This window comes from Mugil cephalus, chromosome 4 (assembly GCF_022458985.1).
Source record: "Mugil cephalus isolate CIBA_MC_2020 chromosome 4, CIBA_Mcephalus_1.1, whole genome shotgun sequence".
Classification (NCBI taxonomy): Eukaryota; Metazoa; Chordata; class Actinopteri; order Mugiliformes; family Mugilidae; genus Mugil; species Mugil cephalus.
This window is the reverse complement of record NC_061773.1, coordinates 17,517,458-17,536,393: the sequence shown is the minus strand read 5'-3', so window position 1 is coordinate 17,536,393 and position 18,936 is coordinate 17,517,458. Positions and strand designations below refer to the sequence as shown.

The window sequence follows — 18,936 nt, the reverse complement described above, 5'->3', positions numbered from 1 at the left end:
GCCCAAGTGTAGAACACACTCGATTATATTTGATGTGTAACTGGGTACAGCCCATGTTGCTCATTCCTAAGGTTAATTCTGTTTCAAAGAATGTTACTGATAGTTGCGTGGGAAGATCTTGAATTTAAAAATTCTTTCATAGGAATGTAAGTTGAGGATGCTGCTGTATTCATTGGGACTTTTCTTCTGTATAATTAACGTGTCTGTCTTTCATTCACAGGGAGAGGAAACCTGCTCCAGCACTGATACATCAGACAAGCCAGACAGTACAGGTCCAGGTGAGACAAGTACAGTTACTTCTCTTACATTAGTAAACACATTGGTGAAGATCATAGACTGTATAAATATGGACGCCGTGTCTCCACTTCCTTGCATTGGCCAAACCGATGCTGCTTTCCTGGACATACGGGACTTGCCGTCTTGCGACTTTGGAGCCAGAGCGTGTGCAGTATGGGTCCGAGATTGGAACCATGCAGAGCTGCGATATCGATGACCCAACAACACATTTTCATTTAATTTATATTACGCTTTGCACTACCTGTCACATCCTGTTTCTATAGTGTCAAATAACTAACTAAAACAAAATTTATCCCAAAAAAAATGGCACTTAAACATGCATCATTATATTATCTGCCTAAAATGGCAGAAACCATCCTTTAAAAAGTCCCATCCACTAACATGGAGGAGGTGGAGCTTATGACCTATACTGTAGCTAGCCACTAGGGGGGGCTCTACTTGCTTTGGCTTCAGTTTTCAGGAGCAGTTCCGTCGTCGATATTTAAACAGTCTATGGTGAAGACACAATGGTAATTGAAGTAGAAACCAAAGCAGCATCCTCCCATCAGATCATTTGAAATCCCTTCTCTCTACTGGATTACATCCCCCGTGTAGTCTGATAAGAGGCGCTTTGTCATGACTGAACCCATTCCACCTCTCCTATGAAGATGTCATTTCACTGCTACTCTTCAGAGAACCAAGGTGGTGAAATGAGTTTTGGTAGTTTTAATGGCGCTCACTGTCTCGGTGGGCTCATTTAATGACGGTCTAATCAATGGAGGGCAGGAGGACCCATTGTTCTGGAAACACATAATATTCTTTTATTCTTTTCTTGTTATTTCAATCATGTTGGTGCTTCAAGGCAGAATATTCAGGGGGAGATGAAGGGTGAGTCTTGTGTTTTCAGCCACGAGCAAATTAAATCTTCAGGGGCCGCAGGTGTAACAGCCCGGTGTGCTGCAAACCCACTACATAAGGAGAGTTTTAACGATCAGTTAACAGAAAAAAATTAGAATAATTTATACTGTTTTAATCCCACCTGGTGAAATTCTTTCTCTGCATTTGCCCCGTTCATTTGTTCACACAGTAGTGTGTGTACACTGGGAGCAGTGGGCTGCCACTTGTGTATATTTTATATTTATTCATATTTTAATGGTCCCTATGATCTAGAGGACAGGGTGGGTCCTCCACGCATTTATGTTAAGAGGATAATAGAACAAAATGCTCCAACCTAAATTCACATACAGAATATATAACATACGCCTTTTTCAGTATTTTCACATTTTTCATTGTTGCGTCTCAAACCATAGCTCAGTCGTTCCATTTCATTGTATTTAGGAGCTCTTTACACTTTTGCCTTTTGCCAATATCCTGTCCACTCTTTTCCACCTAGAAGAGGCAACCTTTTATAACTCAAAGCTGCTTCTCTCATCACTTCCCCACAGCACCCGCACCAGTTCATATCCAAGTCTTTTATAATGCATGTTTGGATTCTGTGTTAATAAAGCAAAGTAGCCTCATATAAACCTTGTAGCGACTAAACTAAACGCATGACCCGAATCCCGATGCGTCTTTTCTCCACAGACTCCCAGATGTCAGGCGACTTGTGCGCTCAGGACGCGACTCTGGTCACGACGACGACAGCAGGCACCGGGACCGGGGTGGCGTCCCTGCATGTGGTGCAGGCCCGGCCCCTGTGGCCCACCGGCCCCGCGCTGACGGCGCGTTTACGGCGTCTGATCACCGCCTACCAGCGCTTCACGCTGCGGCGCGAGCCGCTGCTCAGGCACGACTTCCTGCTTCACGACGGCCTCGTTGGCATGGGGATCGGAGGAGCCGGGGCTCACAGTCATCACGCCGGCGGGCCGCTGGCTTGGCAGCTGGGCGAAGAGCTGAGGAGGTGCTCTGTGGTCGCCACCGAGCCCGACCCGTTGTTCCTGGAGTGGCAGCGAAGGTGACGTTTTTGGAGAAGACGAGAATAAACACAATGACAAATTCACATCTGATTTAAAGCTACTAAATGATTGTTGTGTCACTCTTTTTGTTTTAGTCACATTTTGCTCGTTTCTGTCCGTTTCTGTCGTGTTTAAGGTGGACCCGCCGAGAGCAAGCCGATTTTTACCGCACGGTGTCGTCGTTCGGTGTGGTGTATGACTCGGAGAGGAAGACATTTGACTGGTCCCAGTTCAGAGCGCTGGCCCGGCTGGAGAGGAAGACGGACGAGAGTTTGGAGAGATACTTCAACTCCTTCGTCAACATGTGCAGGACTGCCTGCAAGCTCCCCCCCAGGAAGGAAGAAGGTACTGTACATGGTAAACTAATCTAAACATGCCTTCAAGGTTTTCTCAGACATGACTGATGGACACTTATCGGCTGTTTCCCCAACTCTAAGCTTGTCTGCTGTAACCTGCAGTAGAAAATACATTTTACTGTTATTGGTGTCATTCTTGTGTCCTGGTAGTAAGAGGTTCTCGATGAATGTACACTTCGTAGTTGGTAGTTTTACTGACCCCTACTGGTGCAAAGATTCACTTGATCTTTATTAACAGTTCGTTTACATTCAATTTACTTTCCATAGTCGCTTAACAAATGAGAGTATCATGTCAAATGTGCAGTAATCCTACATGTAGCCCTCAAATGAACGTAAACGGGGTTCATCTTCCATCTTCTAACCAAAACATCAGCATCAAGCAACATATTTTTAATGAAGAGCGGAGAGCACAGCCGCACACACCCGCTTAAATCCGCTACAGGATGAAGCGCAAGCTCATCAAAGACAGAAGACACGTTTGCGCAAACGTATTGACCTTCTTTTTTTCCCCATCCCCCGTTCTTTCATCTGTGTTCATCATTCACATCATCTGGCCGTGCCTCCCTCTGGTTCCTTCCAGGCTTGGTGGATCCTGCTGTGCTCGTGGAGCCTCTCACCGAGGAGAGAGCGGCGAGGACGTTATATCGCATCGAGCTGCTGCGGAAGATCAGAGAGCAGGTTGGCCCTTTGAAGAAATGAACGTCAACATAAATACTATCGCAGTATCATAGCATCAGTCGAGTTGTTTCGCTGGTGATGAAACTTAAACGTCAAATGAAACTTAATGGTGTCTCTTTTATATGTTGCGTTTCATGTCAAGTATAGCTCTTTAAAATAACACCTTTTCAGTGACATAACTCAAAGCCTACAGGTAAATATCCTTAAACATGTCCAACAGGCGTTTAAAACAGGAACTCCCTACAACCTTAAAATTCATAAAAACAAACAATTACAGGATAAAGAAAGTGAATTCAGCTCAACTAGTGTTGGATTTATATTAGAGTACGCCCCAGCCTACGCTGGCGTGTTGGGATCGCTCTGTGATGCAGCTCAAACGCTAGCTGGACTGAGCGGCTCATGTCGAGTTGCAGTTAATAAATAAATAAACAGTTAATAAATGTTGAATAACCGTTTCTTTCACTGAAATCGCTGCAGTGTAGTAGACACAGGAGACATCCGAGCAGATGTTGCGTGCAGTAAACCAAAAGTAAAGAGAGTTTTCTGCACCGGCGTGAGATGTGGATGAGGAAACACGTTTTGGATCAATTGCAAAACGCCGCTACGTGTAGTCTGGCGTCTCCTGGGGTGGGAGGGGCATGCCAGGCTGTGGTATAGAAACGTTAAAGTAGCTTGACTCACTATTTCTGTTGCATCCCGTGAAAAGACAATATAGTGTCAATGTATAAAATACATAAAAATAAATGGGAACATTTCTTAAAAACAAATTCATGAGCTATTACTCATGAGCTTTTTTGAAATTACTAGAGGGAAACAAATGAGAGCATCCAGTGAGACTTTCCTCCATACAGTTGCTGTGTGTTGAAAAGCTTTGAAATCAACAAAAATAGTCCCAGAAATTGTTAAATTACACTTGTATGTCAAATGATGACCCTTCTTAGTGACTTACTTAGTAAATTATTGATGACGTTTATGGCACATACCGTACTGTATCCTGTAAATAATGAGGCTGACATTAGATTGGAAACATGCCCTGTTAATGCAAACTGGTCTAATAACGTGCATGTCTCTCTCAGGTTCTCCGACACCCGTTACTCTCTGCCCGCCTCCAGCTGTGCCGCCCCTCCCTCTACCTACCCGTCTGGTGGGAGTCTGGCAAACACGACCGGGACCTCCTCATCGGGGCGGCCCGTCACGGCTTGAGCCGCACCGACTTCTACATCCTGAACGACCCCCAGCTGAGCTTCCTCGAGGCTCACAGGAACTACGTCAGGGGGCACCCATCCCACGTTCACCCCCAAAGTCACCATCACCCTCACCACCCGGGCCTGGCCGCTCACCCCGGCATCTCCCCCTCCTCATCGTCGCACCCGCAGCTGCCCCATCCTCACTGCTGCCTGTATGATTCGGGCCTTGGTCGTCACTCCCCTCAGCCTCCGGAGTACCCCCACCAGTCGTCTCACCACCACCACCACCACCACCACCACCAGCAGCACGCAGTGCCTCAGTCTGCTCCCTCCCCTTCCTCCTCCTCGTCCTCGTCATCCCACCCCCACCTGCACCCTCCGACGCTGGATGCCCACGATTCGGCTTCACCGAGTCTGGGCATGGTTCCCGGGTCGCGGGGAGACTTCCTCGACTGTCCTCCCTTGGATGAGACTCTGGAGCTGGGTGCGCTGCAGCACGACGCCATGTCAGCTGATGCTCTACATGGGGGGAAGGTGTCTAAAGATGCCCTCAACGGCTTCCCGTTTAACTCGGCTGCAGGAGGTCAAAGCATGCTCAACTCATACGGCGTCGGGGGAACGGACCTGGACTCAAAACTAAGGAGTGACGTGTTGGTCGGTGAGCAGGGCTCGTCTGAGGAAACTGGCCTGATGGCACCATCAGTGGAGCTGGATCAGTTACAGGTATGTGCTGTGCTACAGATATATATTTCTCTCATGGATTACTTTATTTATTTTTAACATCACGTCCATCCACACGTTTGTTTTTTTTTTTGTACTTGGTCGTCTTTAATTCTGCCATGGCCTCCATTCCCGCAGGCTCCTTGGGACAGTACGGACCACACCAGTCCTGCTCACCACATGTTCAATGAATCTGATCCAATCCTGGGCCCCTCTGCCCTGGAGACGGGCTTTCTGGAGGAGGACGATGAGGAGGCACAGGGGGGAGACAGAGGAGGGGAGGAAGGTGGGACGCTGGAGGAGTGCTTAGGCCTCCCACCCTCGTCCTCTCCGTCCCATCCCTCAGCAGGAGACTCTGTTGAGCCTCTGTCCTCGAGTTACATGCTCTTCAAGGTTGGTTTTGGCTTTCCGTGACATAGGGGTAACATTAGCAACCTAGAGATGTAACAATATTTTGAAACTCATCTGTATTGTATTGTTATTGGGGAATACATTGGGCCTTAAATCTAACTGTTTTGTTTTGTCTTTTCAGGACATTGGTGTGAACGAGGAGCCCAGTGCCGATCAAACAGACCTGTCGGCCAGTCCCCCTCTGCCCTATGTCCCTCCGCCTCCCCTCTCTCTGTCTGACATCACTGCCCACGAGCCGCAGGATGGCCTGGGTCACTCTGACGTCTCCGAGGGCCTGACCAATCCTGTGGAGGAAGGAGAGGACCGGGAGGGGAGTGCCGGTTTTGAGTTTGACGACAAGGAGGAAGATGAGGTGGAGGATTTGTCGAGACAGACCACGGAGCAGAACGCAGAGACACAAAGAGATATGAGTCTGGAAGGAGAGGAGTGTAACACACAGCAAGGTATGTTTAAAATATCCAGCATGACATTACTAGTTTATTACTAGATATTGTATTTGTAACGTTACCAAAGGTGTAGAGGTGGCTTAAAATAGTTGATAGCATAATTGTATGCCGTACAATTATGCTATCATTTTGTTTTTCAGACAGTGCTGTGAACATAATTGTATTTCCTGAGAGGAAAATTAAACAATTAGACTAAATTATAAGCCATTTCTGAATTTGGAAGCTGATGTTTTGAAGATGTTATACCAAATATAACACAAAAAGTCATACGTCATACGTTAAAGCCCACTCATATATCAGAATACCTCTGCATCTCCCATGCCCGCCACTATTTCCTCCCACTTGTTGCCTCAAACTGCTTTACATTTTGATGTTTTATGCTCCTTGGTGCAGACCAAAGTTTGGAAGTCTTGCATCCACCCGTAGTACTGCCAGAGATGGATGGGATAGGGCCACATGCCAGCCTGGGTGAACCGGACAAAAGGACGGAGGACTTAAACCAAGTGTCCGAAGACCTGCAGGACCACTTTGACCAAGCAGAACTGAATAAAGACGACTTACCCCAGGACGTGCACCCCTATCTTGGAAAGCTGGAGCAGGAGGGTAGCCTTGTGTGTCCTGAGTCTATTGAAGAGCCTGTGGAGGAGGTGGACGGCTTGATTTTGTATCAGACGGTGGAGGAACAGGCTCCCGAAAATTCCCTCGACACCGACGCTTTGGTGGGAAATGCAACTGGTGAGTTTGTACAAATGAAAGGAATTCCACAAAAATCTGGAGAGGGCGGTCCAACGGCTCACACAGATCTTGCAGATCAAGTGGATGAAATCTCAGAAGGCCAGGTGGAACATGTTTCCTCTATTGATGCTCCAGTGGAACAGTACTGCGATGAAAACGCCAAAACCACAGAGATGGAGCTGGAGAGCATTTACTCAGAATATGCACAGCCATCCTGTCCCTCCCCTACAGTACCATCAAAGTCCTCTGAAACCACCAGGGAAAGTGATGGCGGGGCTGGAGCCAGCACGGAAAACTGTACGGATCAGGATGAAAACCTGAACTTGCCAGATGGCAGCAGATTCTCCCTTGATCAAGATAGAAAGGACAATCTGCTTGATCAAAATCAATTTAAAATAACCCCAAATCTCCCCGTGAACAGCACTGACAAAACCCCATCAGATCTTTTACCAGGTGGTGATGTTGACAAGAAACCAGAGCAATTGGTGCTACCAGTCAAGGTAGAGGAGACCAAGATGGAGATTGTTGATGATATCTGCCCTGATAGTTCTCAAGTTAAACATGCTCATTTGTTTTCATACCCTGTAAAGGCAGAAGACTTGGTCACCAAAACCGAGCAGTTACACTCTCCAGTTAAATCTGAAACGCTGGAGACTAAACCTGAAGATCTGAGCCTTCCTGTGAAGCCTGAGAACTTAGATACGAAACCTGAAGTTCTTCAATTTGTAGCCTACTCAGATGGCAGCGAAGTCAAAACTGAAGCCAAACCATTAGCTCTGGCGTTTACCGCGTATCCAGCTGGTGCCAAGCTTAAGATTGAAACAAAACCTGAAAGTTTTGGATTAACAGCCTTCGCTGTCGCATCTGCCATCAAGCCTGAAGCCAAGACAGAGTGTCTGGGTTTCACAGCATACCCAGACAGCTCTGAGATAAAACATGAGGCCAAGCCAGAGTTTGCCGCTCTATCTGAGGTCAAAGCCGAAGCCGAGACGAAACAAGAGATGTTGGAGGCAGACAGCACTGTCCTGACTCCGAAGGTTGAGCAGGCCGATGGGCTGGTAGACACGTCGGAGAGCGCGATGGTGAAAGGCCAAGTGAAGGAGGAGAGGCCAAGTACACCAGGTAAGAACAATTCATTGTCACATTTTATTCACTTTAAAACAAGACACGTTCCCAGTGACGTCTTTCGAGCGCATTGTTGAGTGTAGACCTTTTTTTCTCTTCCATAGTGGTGGATAGTTACGCAGGAAGTCCCAGGTTTGCGGCTCCTATTTCCATGTGTGAGATTCCCGACGGTCTCCATGAAGCCAGGGAGCCAACCATCGCTCAGCTGTTACAGGAAAAAGCACTGTACTCGTTCTCCGAGTGGCCCAAGGTAAAGTGCGGTTCATGATTATAATATCTGTTAAGGTGGTTTTTAGAATGACACGATGTGCTCAGTGTTTGTGTTAATTATAGTGGTACCATAATGCTACAAATGTATGGATTTAAACTGTCTTGAGAGACACTGGACATAACATTATGACCACCTTAATAATATTGTGTAGGTGTGGTCTAGGTGGGTGCTATATGTCCAAGTAACATCCACACGAATGCCAGGTCCACAAGTTTCCCAGCAGAACGCTGAATTGTCACAAGATGATTAATGTTCTCCTGTCAGGGGTTTTAATGTTATGGCTGTTCGGTGCGCAGTCTGAGTGAGCGCAGTGCTCTGTTGTAATGAGCATAGCTTAGAAAGTCTGAGAAATGTTAGAAGAAAATGCAAACAAGCTGCTTTTCTAGATCGATTTTTATTTCTGTGTCACCTCGCAATCTGTCAGTGTAGCTGATTAGGTTGCGTCCTTTTTTGGATGTGTTGCTCCCCGTAGGACCGAGTCATCATCAACCGCCTGGACAGCATCTGTCACGCCATCCTAAAGGGGAAGTGGCCTTCGTCCAGTGAGCAGTATGACTCACCGGGCTCCCTGGCCGCCAACTCCTGCCTGGCCAACAGCTTAGCCCAGCACCACCAACACCGAGCAGGTTACCTCCCCACCACGGCCTCAGGCTCCGTCCCAGGCCAGGCCAGAGTCCAGCAGGCGAATCCTGGACTAGGCTTTTCCATCCCTCCCCCTCTCACAAGACTACCTAAGGTGAGAACATCTCTGGGACCCGATTGAATGAATGGACTCCCTTTGTTTGTACATATCAATGTATCTATCATATGTCTACATTTATCTCTTTCTCATACCATGGTTCATACAAGTGGTGTCCAGTTTGCTTAAAGTGCTAATAATTAGGATAATTGTAGAGTAGACGTGCTTTTTCAGTTGGCTAAAACATTTCATTCACATGCACTTGATAAAACACAGCATCTTTGTTCAAATACAATATGTCATAACTAAAGTTGATGCATCACCTTAAAGCTTGAAGCAGTACTGAGAATAAAGCCCTACTTCGAACAGGATTAATTTTATCTAGGGACCTCTGGTAATTTGTAATAATTGCAGATAACGCCTGCGTGACTGTGTGAATTGTCCATGTACGGCATTTGTCAAAGTCAAATTTACACTGCAGATAGCCTAATTTATTTCTACTAAAACAGAGGTCCAGTGATAAAACAGTGAGAATCAGCCTCTATTTGATTTGAGTTTTGCTCGATTCGCAGCTTTAGAATTAGAACCATCAGACAAACAAAGTCACGGAGGCTGATGAGATGGACGACGTGCGTGGCAGCAGATTTAGATGTTTTGGAATAGCACTAACGTGTTAATACAAATACAGACAGGTAGTTTGTAAATTCTCCCTTGAGAACAGTACAGTCTCGTCACATCACGCTTTATTTTTAAAAAACACATTTTTTATTATCAATCTTAATTTGAAAAATAGTTGTCAAAAAAGTGTAGTGGTTTAAAATGAATAACATGTAGCTTAGTGAAGCAGGAAGTAGCAGAGACATCAGAACAATTTCTAAATGACATGACGTCTCCAGGTAAAAGATGTTCAGATGTTAAATGTGTAGCAGTTTATATTAGGTTCGTTGCACTGGGCACCTCTAGTTCACACCATTGCTTTGTTGCTTACTTGTCAAGTTGACCGTCTGTGTAATGTGTACTGTTGATATTATATATGTGGATATTAGACTTGGGAATATGTATTATTTACGCCCAATTTGTAGTCCGACTACACCTAGCATTAAACCTGATGGATGGTTTCCTGAAGGCTGCTCACTAGAGACCAGGGCACAGATGGTCATGAGCTCTTTTTTTTTAACTCGATATCTCATATGTTTGAGATAAACGATTGAAGCAGCTCACAAAGATGACATATCGCTCTCGAAGCGTCTTTCTGGATATCTATTTTACCCAGGTCTAGTTGTCAGCTGCCACTGTGTTGTGTCTCAGTCCATATGTGTGTTTAACAAAGTCATCATCTCTTTCCCATTCTTGTCTACCCCTCACCCACCCTGTCCACCCTGAACAGTACGTGCCGCGGGGCGGCTCATGCGGGCGCGGAGCTTGGCGCCTCACCTCCTTGCCTCTCTTACAGGAGAGGCTCGTGGCTCCTCCCTTCCTCCCCGAGCTCAAACGAGCCGGGGGTCGGAGGTCTTTCGACTATGAGGTTGCTGCTGCCGCTGCAGCTGCCAAGGTTTTAGCCGGGAAATCTGCATCGTCGTCGTCGCCGTCGCCGTCGTCGTCGTGCCACGCCGCCTCCAACACGAGCTCCGGCGGTGAGAAAGTGCCGGTGGTGGCCCCGACGTCTCACCGCTCAGGGGCCTTGTTGATAAACGGTTGGCAAGAAGCGGCCATGGATCTGACCAAGTCTTCGGGAGAAATAAGCACCACTAGTGGCATTGGGACGAGCGAAGCCGTGGTCGCGCCGGGAATCGGCCACCACAGTGCCGGGGCGGGCGGCGGTCATAAACTGCCGCAGCCGCCTCCCATCACAGCTCCGCTGCAAGGCTCTGTGGGCATCGACATGGCTGGGATACTGCAGGCCGGGCTCATCCATCCTGTAACGGGACAGATAGTTAACGGGAGCCTGAGGGGAGATGATTCATTGAGGAGGAGGAGAGGGAGGAGGAGAAATGTGGAGGCTCTGTACTCTGAGTTCACCAAAAGCCGAGGACTGCACCTCTCTGAGACACAGGTGGGTAGAGGGAGGGGGGCCTTTCAGCGTGAGGGCAGGTATGACTGTTGTATGTGCGTCAGAGTTAGAGTGACAGAAACCTCACCACGGGCATTTTGGGGCAAACAGTCGGATTGGGTTTGCGGGGAAAACGTTAAAGCGCCCGCGCCTGTGTGTGGTTCTCTCCGTCTGCAGGGCCGAGTGGAGGTGATCAGCCACTCCTCTGTCTCCTCCTCCACCTCCTCGCCGTCCCCGTCGCCGTCGGAGCGGCCCGCGGGGCCCCCCACGCCGTCCTCCTCCTCCACGCCCACGCCCACCCAGACGCCTCCTCAGCCGGAGATCGTGGCCATCGACAGAGAGGCGGCCAGCAAAGGTCTGATCGAGTGGCTCAGACAGAATCCCGGCTACAGCATGGACCTTCCCGCGTTCGCTCACGTGAGTCCGAAGGCTGTTGTTGTGTAAACCTTGCCGATTTCGAGGTGCTTGTTTCCGAGTCTGAGGCATTTGCCGTCGTTTGCCGCAGCAGTCATTCGCGACATTCGAATGACATCAAGACAATTTAAGAAGATCTTGTCGTTTTATTTCTCTGTGCAGTCAGGAGCAGGTCTCTTACATGGTTTCGTGGAGCGTCCAAAACAGAGGAGGCATCGCTGCAAAGATCCCACCAAGCTGGATATAAACTCTTTGACTGGGGAGGAGAGGGTCCCAGTCGTGCACCGAGGCACCGGACGCAGGGTATTTTTTAAAAAACAATTAGAAAAACACACACAATGAACAAAAAAATCTTAAACAGGAATTGGCGTTGTTGTGTTGAATATTGCACTGGTTTTTCTTACTTTGCAGCTTGGAGGCGCTATGGCTCCTGCAATAAAGGAGCTTTCCAGGTGGCTAGATGCAAACTCAGAGTACTACGTGGCTCCAGACTGGGCTGATGTGGTCAAACACTCTGTGAGTAGCGTTCCAAATATTGGTTGTTATTCTCTGTCAATCCCAGATACTATAATCAAAAATTTTCTGTTCTCCTCTCGCAGGGTTTCCTCCCCGAAGGGAAGTTCTCCCGCATCCTGACAGAGCCAGTCAACAGGGACCCGGGCTCTCGGCGCCGCGGGCGCCGGCCTCGCAGCGAGATGCCCAAACCCCTCCTGTCCGTCTCCGATTCCTCCTCGTCCGGCCTCGGCCCGCCGCTCTTCATGAACGGCGGCCTGATCGGCAGCATGGACTCCATGGTGGCCATGCAGAACCTCCGCGGCGGCATTCCAGGGATCCCCATCTCCGGGATCATGGCGGCTGGATTCCCGCACGGCTTCTCCGCGGCCATCCAGGCGGGAGGCGCCGGAGCGTCGGCGGAAGACGCCAAGAACGGGCTGAGCATGCTGCCCATGATGCTGCACGGCATCCCGCACCCTCACGGCGCCGGGATCCCGCAGCACGCCCTGTTCAGCGTCGGCACGATGATGGCGCACGCGCCGCCTTCTCACCCCTCCACCTCCTCCTCCTCCTCTTCTTTACTCTCCGCCGCGAAGGTCACCACGACGACTGCGCCGTCCACATCCGAGGCGAGCAGCCCCTCTTCGACGACGCCCGCCGAGAGAGAGGGCGCCGCCTCCGGAGCCGCCGGCGCCGGCGAAAAGGAGAGGGGCCGGGAGGAGAAAGGATCGACGGAGGGCAGCAAACGAGCGTTGGGAGCGGAGGCGGCGGCGGCGGCGGCCATCATTACCTCCACCAGTAGGGCCCACATCACCTCGGCGCACCTGGCGTCCGGCACCGGCAGCCACCTCACCTTCAACCCCTTCCTGATCCCGGGAATGTCCCACGGCCTGCTGTATCCGCACATGTTCCTGCCGCACGGCGGCATCATGGCGCTGCCCGCCATGCCTCCCGGCGCAGTGGATGGATCCCCCGGCAGCCCCAAGAGGAGAAGGAAGAGAGGGAGGGAGGAAGGGGACCGAGAGGAGGAGAAAGAGAAGGCGGCGGTGGGAGACGTGGAGGAGAAAGAAAGTACAGTTCAGGCCTGCGCCGCCTCCCACCCGGCCGCCTCCTCGCCCCCCTCTACCTCAGCTTCCGACCCGGATCCGCCGCCGCAGGACGAGCTCCAGACTGGGCAGGGGGACGCCGAGGACGGGCCCTCAGAGCCCCAGGAACCGGACTCCAATAACCACACTGAGGGAGCGGCGGCAGAGGACAACGAGGAAAGACTGGAGGAGACAGGAGAAGAGGCGAACGAGAAGCAGGACCAGGACACTGAGGAGCAGAGACAGGCGGGACAAGAGGAGGCGTAGAAGCTCTCTCCTCCTGTCTCCTTTGTTGCTCCCTTTTCTCGGCTGAGCAACAGTGTAAAGTTTGTGCCGTGTCTGTCAGTCAATGTCCATGTAAAGACTTTTATTATGATGATGACTAATAATGATGATGATGATTATATTCAACTTGGTCATGTTTATATACCAAGACCCCACCCGCCCCCGCCCGCCCTCTCGCCCTCCCGCCCTCTCCACTCCCTTATTGTATACAGAAAAAAAAAGAAAAAAAAAAGAAATGACCGTCTGTATTCTTCCCATTCATTCTGCATCGAGACTCGAGTCGGGAGGAACACTTCTCAGCAAGAACACGCGCGCTGCAGGCAACACGAGCTAAACTGGGGAGCGGCTTCGGCTGTAACACTGATGCAGTTTTCAAGTGATTCCAAGGTGGCGTTTTTGCAAAGATTGGGACACGCTTCGTCTTTTTTTTTATCATTTCTTTTCTTTCTTTCTTTTGTTTTGTTTTGCTGTGTTTGCGTGGACACGGGCATGACTGGAAAGTTGCAGCACAGCTGTCACAGGTGGTTTTTTCTGAAGTTGTTCATCAAAAGTTCTTGTCACAGAGTCCTGAGAAGCTCACCACGCAATTTGTGCAACTATCTATTGTTGTGACACACTCCACTAATTTTTTTTTTTTGGGAGATTGTATTTGTGCAATGTTGAAAAACCCGGCATTCTCGGATACATGTAACACTAAAACACCTTTTACCGAGTGGTGGAAGTTAACCTCAATATGCAAGACTCACCATGCGCAGCAGGAAACAGACAGCGGCCACAATACATTTCAAAGTTCAGCCCTTTTCAAAATCACCTCGACGTGAACGCTTGAATAAAAGGCCCATTTAGTACATTTTAAAGTTCAGCCAAATAATAAAAAAAGAAAAAAACGTCTGTACTAGTTTTATAGCCACTAAAATGAACAAAATTGTGACATTAATATTGAGGTTAAGAAAAAAGCCACAATTTTTGTTTTATCCAAATTTTAACTTTGCGCTCCCTGCCAGTCCTTCAGACTGCTCTTATACATATATTTGTTATTATCACTGCTGTGCTGTTACTGCACTAACTCAAAATAGTTTCAAAAGGTTGTTTTTTTCCACTGGGAGTTAAAGAACAGGAGCATATTCAGATCTCTTTATTTGCTTTTGTTGATAAAAAAAAAAGGTTAAAAGCAAAGAACAATCATGTGGTTCATTTGTTTTATTGCTTTTCGATCATGCTTTCTTCTTTTGTTTCACTTAACTCAGCCACAAAGTCACTTTGAGAGATTCGCCCCCTCAAGTGGTCGGATCAGATCAGAAAACATGAAGGACAGGAATGTCGAGGAGCTCGCTCGGGCCACCACCAGGGGGCGATAGGACGCAGATGAGATTGTTTCCCTGTCCTGCAAACACTTTGATTATTTGAGGGAGGCAGATAGTGGGAGAGGGAAAAAAAAGGTGCTCTTTTGCCATGTAGATGCTCGTGTCTCAAATTTAATTCCATTACAAGAAATCAGTGAAACAGCAGCTCATCAGGAATGGTGCAAAATGACTGCTGCATGACGGTTGCAATCATGACCTGTAGCATCATTTTATCCACCACAGGATTCTGTGTTCAGAGAGGATTTATCTGTGCGTCGTCGACCATCTGTCCAGGGAAAGGGAATAGTCTGTTTTTTTTTTTTTAAGGAACAGATTAAAAAAAAAAAAAAAAAAAAAACAGGAGGTGGAGGGATACTACGTGGTGCAATTCACTCTGGCTGAGTGTCTCGTTGCTCTGTGTCTCGTTTGTTCTCCTCAGATTAGTTTTAATAGCAGTTCATACTAAGAGTTTCTTAATATGTAAATCTATCGCTGTATATTGCTGTCTTTTTTTAAGCGCACCGTTAATTTCCTTCTTTCGTTTGTTTTCTCCATTGGGGGAAAAAAAAATACTTGACACATGCGAGGGGGATTTTTTTGCATTGAGGTTAGTCCCAGTGTTTTCTGTATCAAACAGACTGTACTGTAAATGAAATGGATGCAAGTTGCTGGTTTTATTCAGTCTTTTCACAACAGGGTGTGTATTTTGGGGATATATGTCAAAATGTTACGTATGACTTCACTTTTTTTTTCTTTTTTTTTGGTTTTCATCCATGAAAACATTATTTTTGCACATTGTCTTTTCTTGTGAATGTTAACCTGTTTCTGTATTGTCTTTTCTTTGCGTTATGTGTGCGTGAGAGAGTGTGTGTGTGTGCGTGTGCGTGTGCGACAGCGGGAGAAAGCGTGTATGTGTGCATGCATGCGCACACGTTTTGTCGTGGTTTCTGTTTCCGTCTCGTCCTTACAGATCACGTTTCTTGTCCGGGAAAAAAAAAGCAAACAAAAAAAAACATAGTTGTTGCCTTGTCACAAGTTTGTGGCTACATATAATTTATTATACTTTTCTTTTGCTTTGCCAAACTTTCACCAAATATGACATTCTTTTCTCTCCTAGTTTCATTATGTATTATTCAAAGTAAAATGCCTTATTTAGATAGTATTTTTTGTATAGATGTTCTGCTACATCTCTTTATAGGGACATGTTATATCGTGTTTGTTTTCAGTTTGTCCGTTAGTTTTTTATGCGTACACAGCCTTGGTGATGTGCATTATCTTCAAAAGCCAACAGTAACGGGAGGTACCACAGTCCAGATCACTACATTTATTCCTAAAAGTCAATCAGTCATCCCTCAAAGCACAAATGGAGAGTCAACAAAAAGTGACTGTTTGCTTACCAGTGCCTCTAAAATTACTTTAAATAGCTTCTCTTTTTGTCGGCTTAACTTGCACACTATGTTGACGTCACGTTTCCACCTCTGGAAAGTGGTAAAAATATGTTGATTTCACCATATAAATGATGCCACGCTGTTCATTAAAGGGAAAGTTTTACTTTATTCACTCGAGTCTTGACCTCAGTCCTAAAGAAAACAGATGGCAATCTCCAAGTTTTACTTTTTGTTATATCTGGCAACACCCGTGGTAGCAAGCGGTAATTGCAAGTGGGTTCATGAACTTCACCTCTATGAGATCCACTGGCTGCGTTCACAGTAACAGTAGTTACTAGACATGACTACAAATATTCCAACTTAACTTTTTACGTGGACACTAAATAAAATTTAGATTTTTTTTTGACATGTAGAAAGAGGTTCTGCCCACCGTAGAGCACCAAATTTCTCAAGTAGAGTTTTGAGAAGAACTCAAACTTCTTCTCAAAACTCTACGATCCCGGTTGCCTTTTTGACACCCTTTGTGTTACCATGACCTGGATGGCTGAGAACCTTCACAGACATAAGACTCAAACATTTTTATTGTCAATTCTCTTTATTTTCAAACACACAGAAGAATCTAATTGCAATTAAAATTGCAAATAAACTAACCTGAGATTGCTGCTGTTGCCTTTACTGCTGTAGTCAATGACTTCTCAAACCTCTACAAACCAAGTGGTGATTAAATACTTTATGTAGAAATATCAGGATTTCCCTTTAAGGATGGCTGTCTCATGTCATACCATTCCCTTACTGCACGAGGCCTTCTGTTTGGTATTTAGCACATCGAGAACGATAACGCGCACACAATATGTATCCAACCTAAGTATTTGATTGTTTTTGTGTATTATTTGAGATTCCTGAAACAGTAAGCAAATCAGAGAGGGGGGGAGCTGGCTGTGCTGCACCGCAGCTAAATTATCTGAAGGTTTTTAAAATTAAAGAGCAAACTTTTAGTTGTTGGCCATTTCTTGCCACCAGCTTGTTCTTGTGGAAAAACTGGGAACAAACCCATCAGTGCAGTGACTCCAGCTGGAGGTCAATCATGGCGTTGGCTCTGTATTGTCTCTTCATGTCACACCACAGTGTTTTTTTTTTTTCTTTCTTTGTTTTCTCCAAAGTCCTGTTTTTTTTTTTTTTAAAGTTCTCCAGAACATTCACCTCAAAATGTCAACATTTATCTTTTATCATAAATAATGTATTTATTGTACAGTTCTTGTCTTTGCATTGTTGTCTCGTGACTGATTTTTTTATTTTATTTTATTTTTTTATTTACTCTGGAATGTTTCCTGAAAGACAAAAGCATTTTGGTTCACATGGAAGTTTCTTTACAGCCCCTGTCACACGCTGATCTGCAGATTCACATCTGAATTACGAGCACTTCCTACTTTATTTTCGTCACATAGTTGCCATATTAATTGAACTTGAGGCACTTTATCGGGGGATTATCGTGCTGATTAAATTTGCAGGATTCTTTCTTAGGCCCGAGGGTAGCAGCTAACTGTTGGGGGGGGAGAAAATAATAAATCAAGTGCTTTTTGTTGTTTCTAGACAGAATATGACTGAAAAGTTGCAGCTTCTGAAACAAACAGTGGAGTTAATCTGCGCTGCTTCAGAATCTGAAAACCTCAACATGATTTTTTTTTAATAAATCATAAATATAAATTTTTGGTGAGATAGATTTAGTTTCAGCAGAATCAACAGGTTGATTTAAAATATTCTGAACGTCCATGAATGCGATTTGACGACTCACTAAATCAGTGAACAGATGTGCAGCACGTTTTGTGTTTTTATTTTCTGTCGTGTCACAGGTTTTACCACCATCACGCAGCTTATTTGCTTTTATATTTTTACACGTCCATGTTCTGGCCTCCTAGTTGGGAACTGCGCATCCTGCTCAAGTGTCTTTAACTAAAACACGGACTCCCTGCCACCTGATTCGTAGCTGACTCTAACCTTTGGCCCTCGCTGTTGAAGATTGTAGGTTGTCGTTCGTTATAGATTGGGAAATGTGACGCTCCATACGCACGCGGCTTCAGAACCGCTTTCGGAACCCGCTCCGTAAAAAACTACGCGCCAAACTAAGCTGACGGACCTCTGTGTTAAAATGTGTTTCTCTTCTCTCAAGCCATCGCAGCCTACGCACTGAAATATTTTCTGGGTAGAAGATGCAACGTACATCGTTTGATCCACAGCTCACGGGTCGACTTTCTCCTCCTTCGTAATATTCACGTGTTAATGTGGCGTAAAACTTGAAACTACTTCTCGTAGCTCCCACTTAAACCAAGCGCACAAACTCCATATTAACTGAAAACGAGTGCAGAAGCAAACACAAATGACCTTTAACTAAACATCTGCGACTCTTGTCTTCAACTTTCTTTCCTTGTTTTCAAGAGGCACAGCTGAAGAGAAACAGACATTTAAAAAAAAAAAGGAAAAAAGCAGCTGAGACAGGAAAAACAAAGTAATTGTAGTTTTATTTAAAATGTACGATGACGACAAACCGTGACAGTAGAAAGCTGTAAAATGAAGACTTTTGAATGGATGACTGCAGGTTTAGATATCAACACATGAGAACGTCACCACCCTCGTGCAGTTTTTGTCTGTGGAAGCACCTCAGTATGACTAAGGCCGGTCAAGTTGAATAACATTTGACTGTTCGCAGCCGCTCATGCTATCATCACTGAACCAAGTGCAAAGTAATTCACAAGGATGTTGAGAAACTGGCTGATTCTGACGTCAGAAACACGGTCATTAATAAATAAGTTATGTTGTGGGGTTTTTATCTTCTTTTTTTTTTTTTTTTTCTTATTTGTAACTATAGCTCTCTGTATTCCCATGTGGACCAATCTCATGAGTCAAAACATGGTATGTGTGATCTTTTATTGTGCAATAAAAGATGACTTTCAACTTTCCCCTGTCCGCGGTGAGTAATTCATTAAACGCAGAGGTTTTTGACTGAATTTTTTTCCGACATTGCCTCTGTTATATCTGGGCG

At 46.4% G+C, this 18,936-nt stretch overlaps 1 protein-coding gene across 3 annotated transcripts in view; it reads left to right on the top strand.

Moving 5' to 3' along the window:
* Positions 1-18,853, top strand: part of chd6 (chromodomain helicase DNA binding protein 6) — a 111,411-nt gene extending 92,558 nt beyond the window's left edge. For 2 of the 3 annotated variants that reach the window (XM_047582317.1, XM_047582316.1), the window contains exons 31-45: positions 221-278; positions 1,861-2,230; positions 2,368-2,576; positions 3,168-3,265; positions 4,342-5,175; positions 5,311-5,565; positions 5,705-6,026; positions 6,423-7,886; positions 7,994-8,139; positions 8,633-8,896; positions 10,227-10,892; positions 11,067-11,306; positions 11,466-11,606; positions 11,715-11,819; positions 11,903-18,853. In XM_047582317.1, coding sequence (XP_047438273.1) covers positions 221-278; positions 1,861-2,230; positions 2,368-2,576; positions 3,168-3,265; positions 4,342-5,175; positions 5,311-5,565; positions 5,705-6,026; positions 6,423-7,886; positions 7,994-8,139; positions 8,633-8,896; positions 10,227-10,892; positions 11,067-11,306; positions 11,466-11,606; positions 11,715-11,819; positions 11,903-13,150 — 6,420 coding nt within the window. In that variant the 3' untranslated portion in view covers positions 13,151-18,853. The remainder of the gene's footprint in view (positions 1-220; positions 279-1,860; positions 2,231-2,367; positions 2,577-3,167; positions 3,266-4,341; positions 5,176-5,310; positions 5,566-5,704; positions 6,027-6,422; positions 7,887-7,993; positions 8,140-8,632; positions 8,897-10,226; positions 10,893-11,066; positions 11,307-11,465; positions 11,607-11,714; positions 11,820-11,902) is intronic. The other variant, XM_047582318.1, reaches the window with a different exon arrangement.
* The last annotated feature ends 83 nt before the right edge of the window (positions 18,854-18,936 follow it).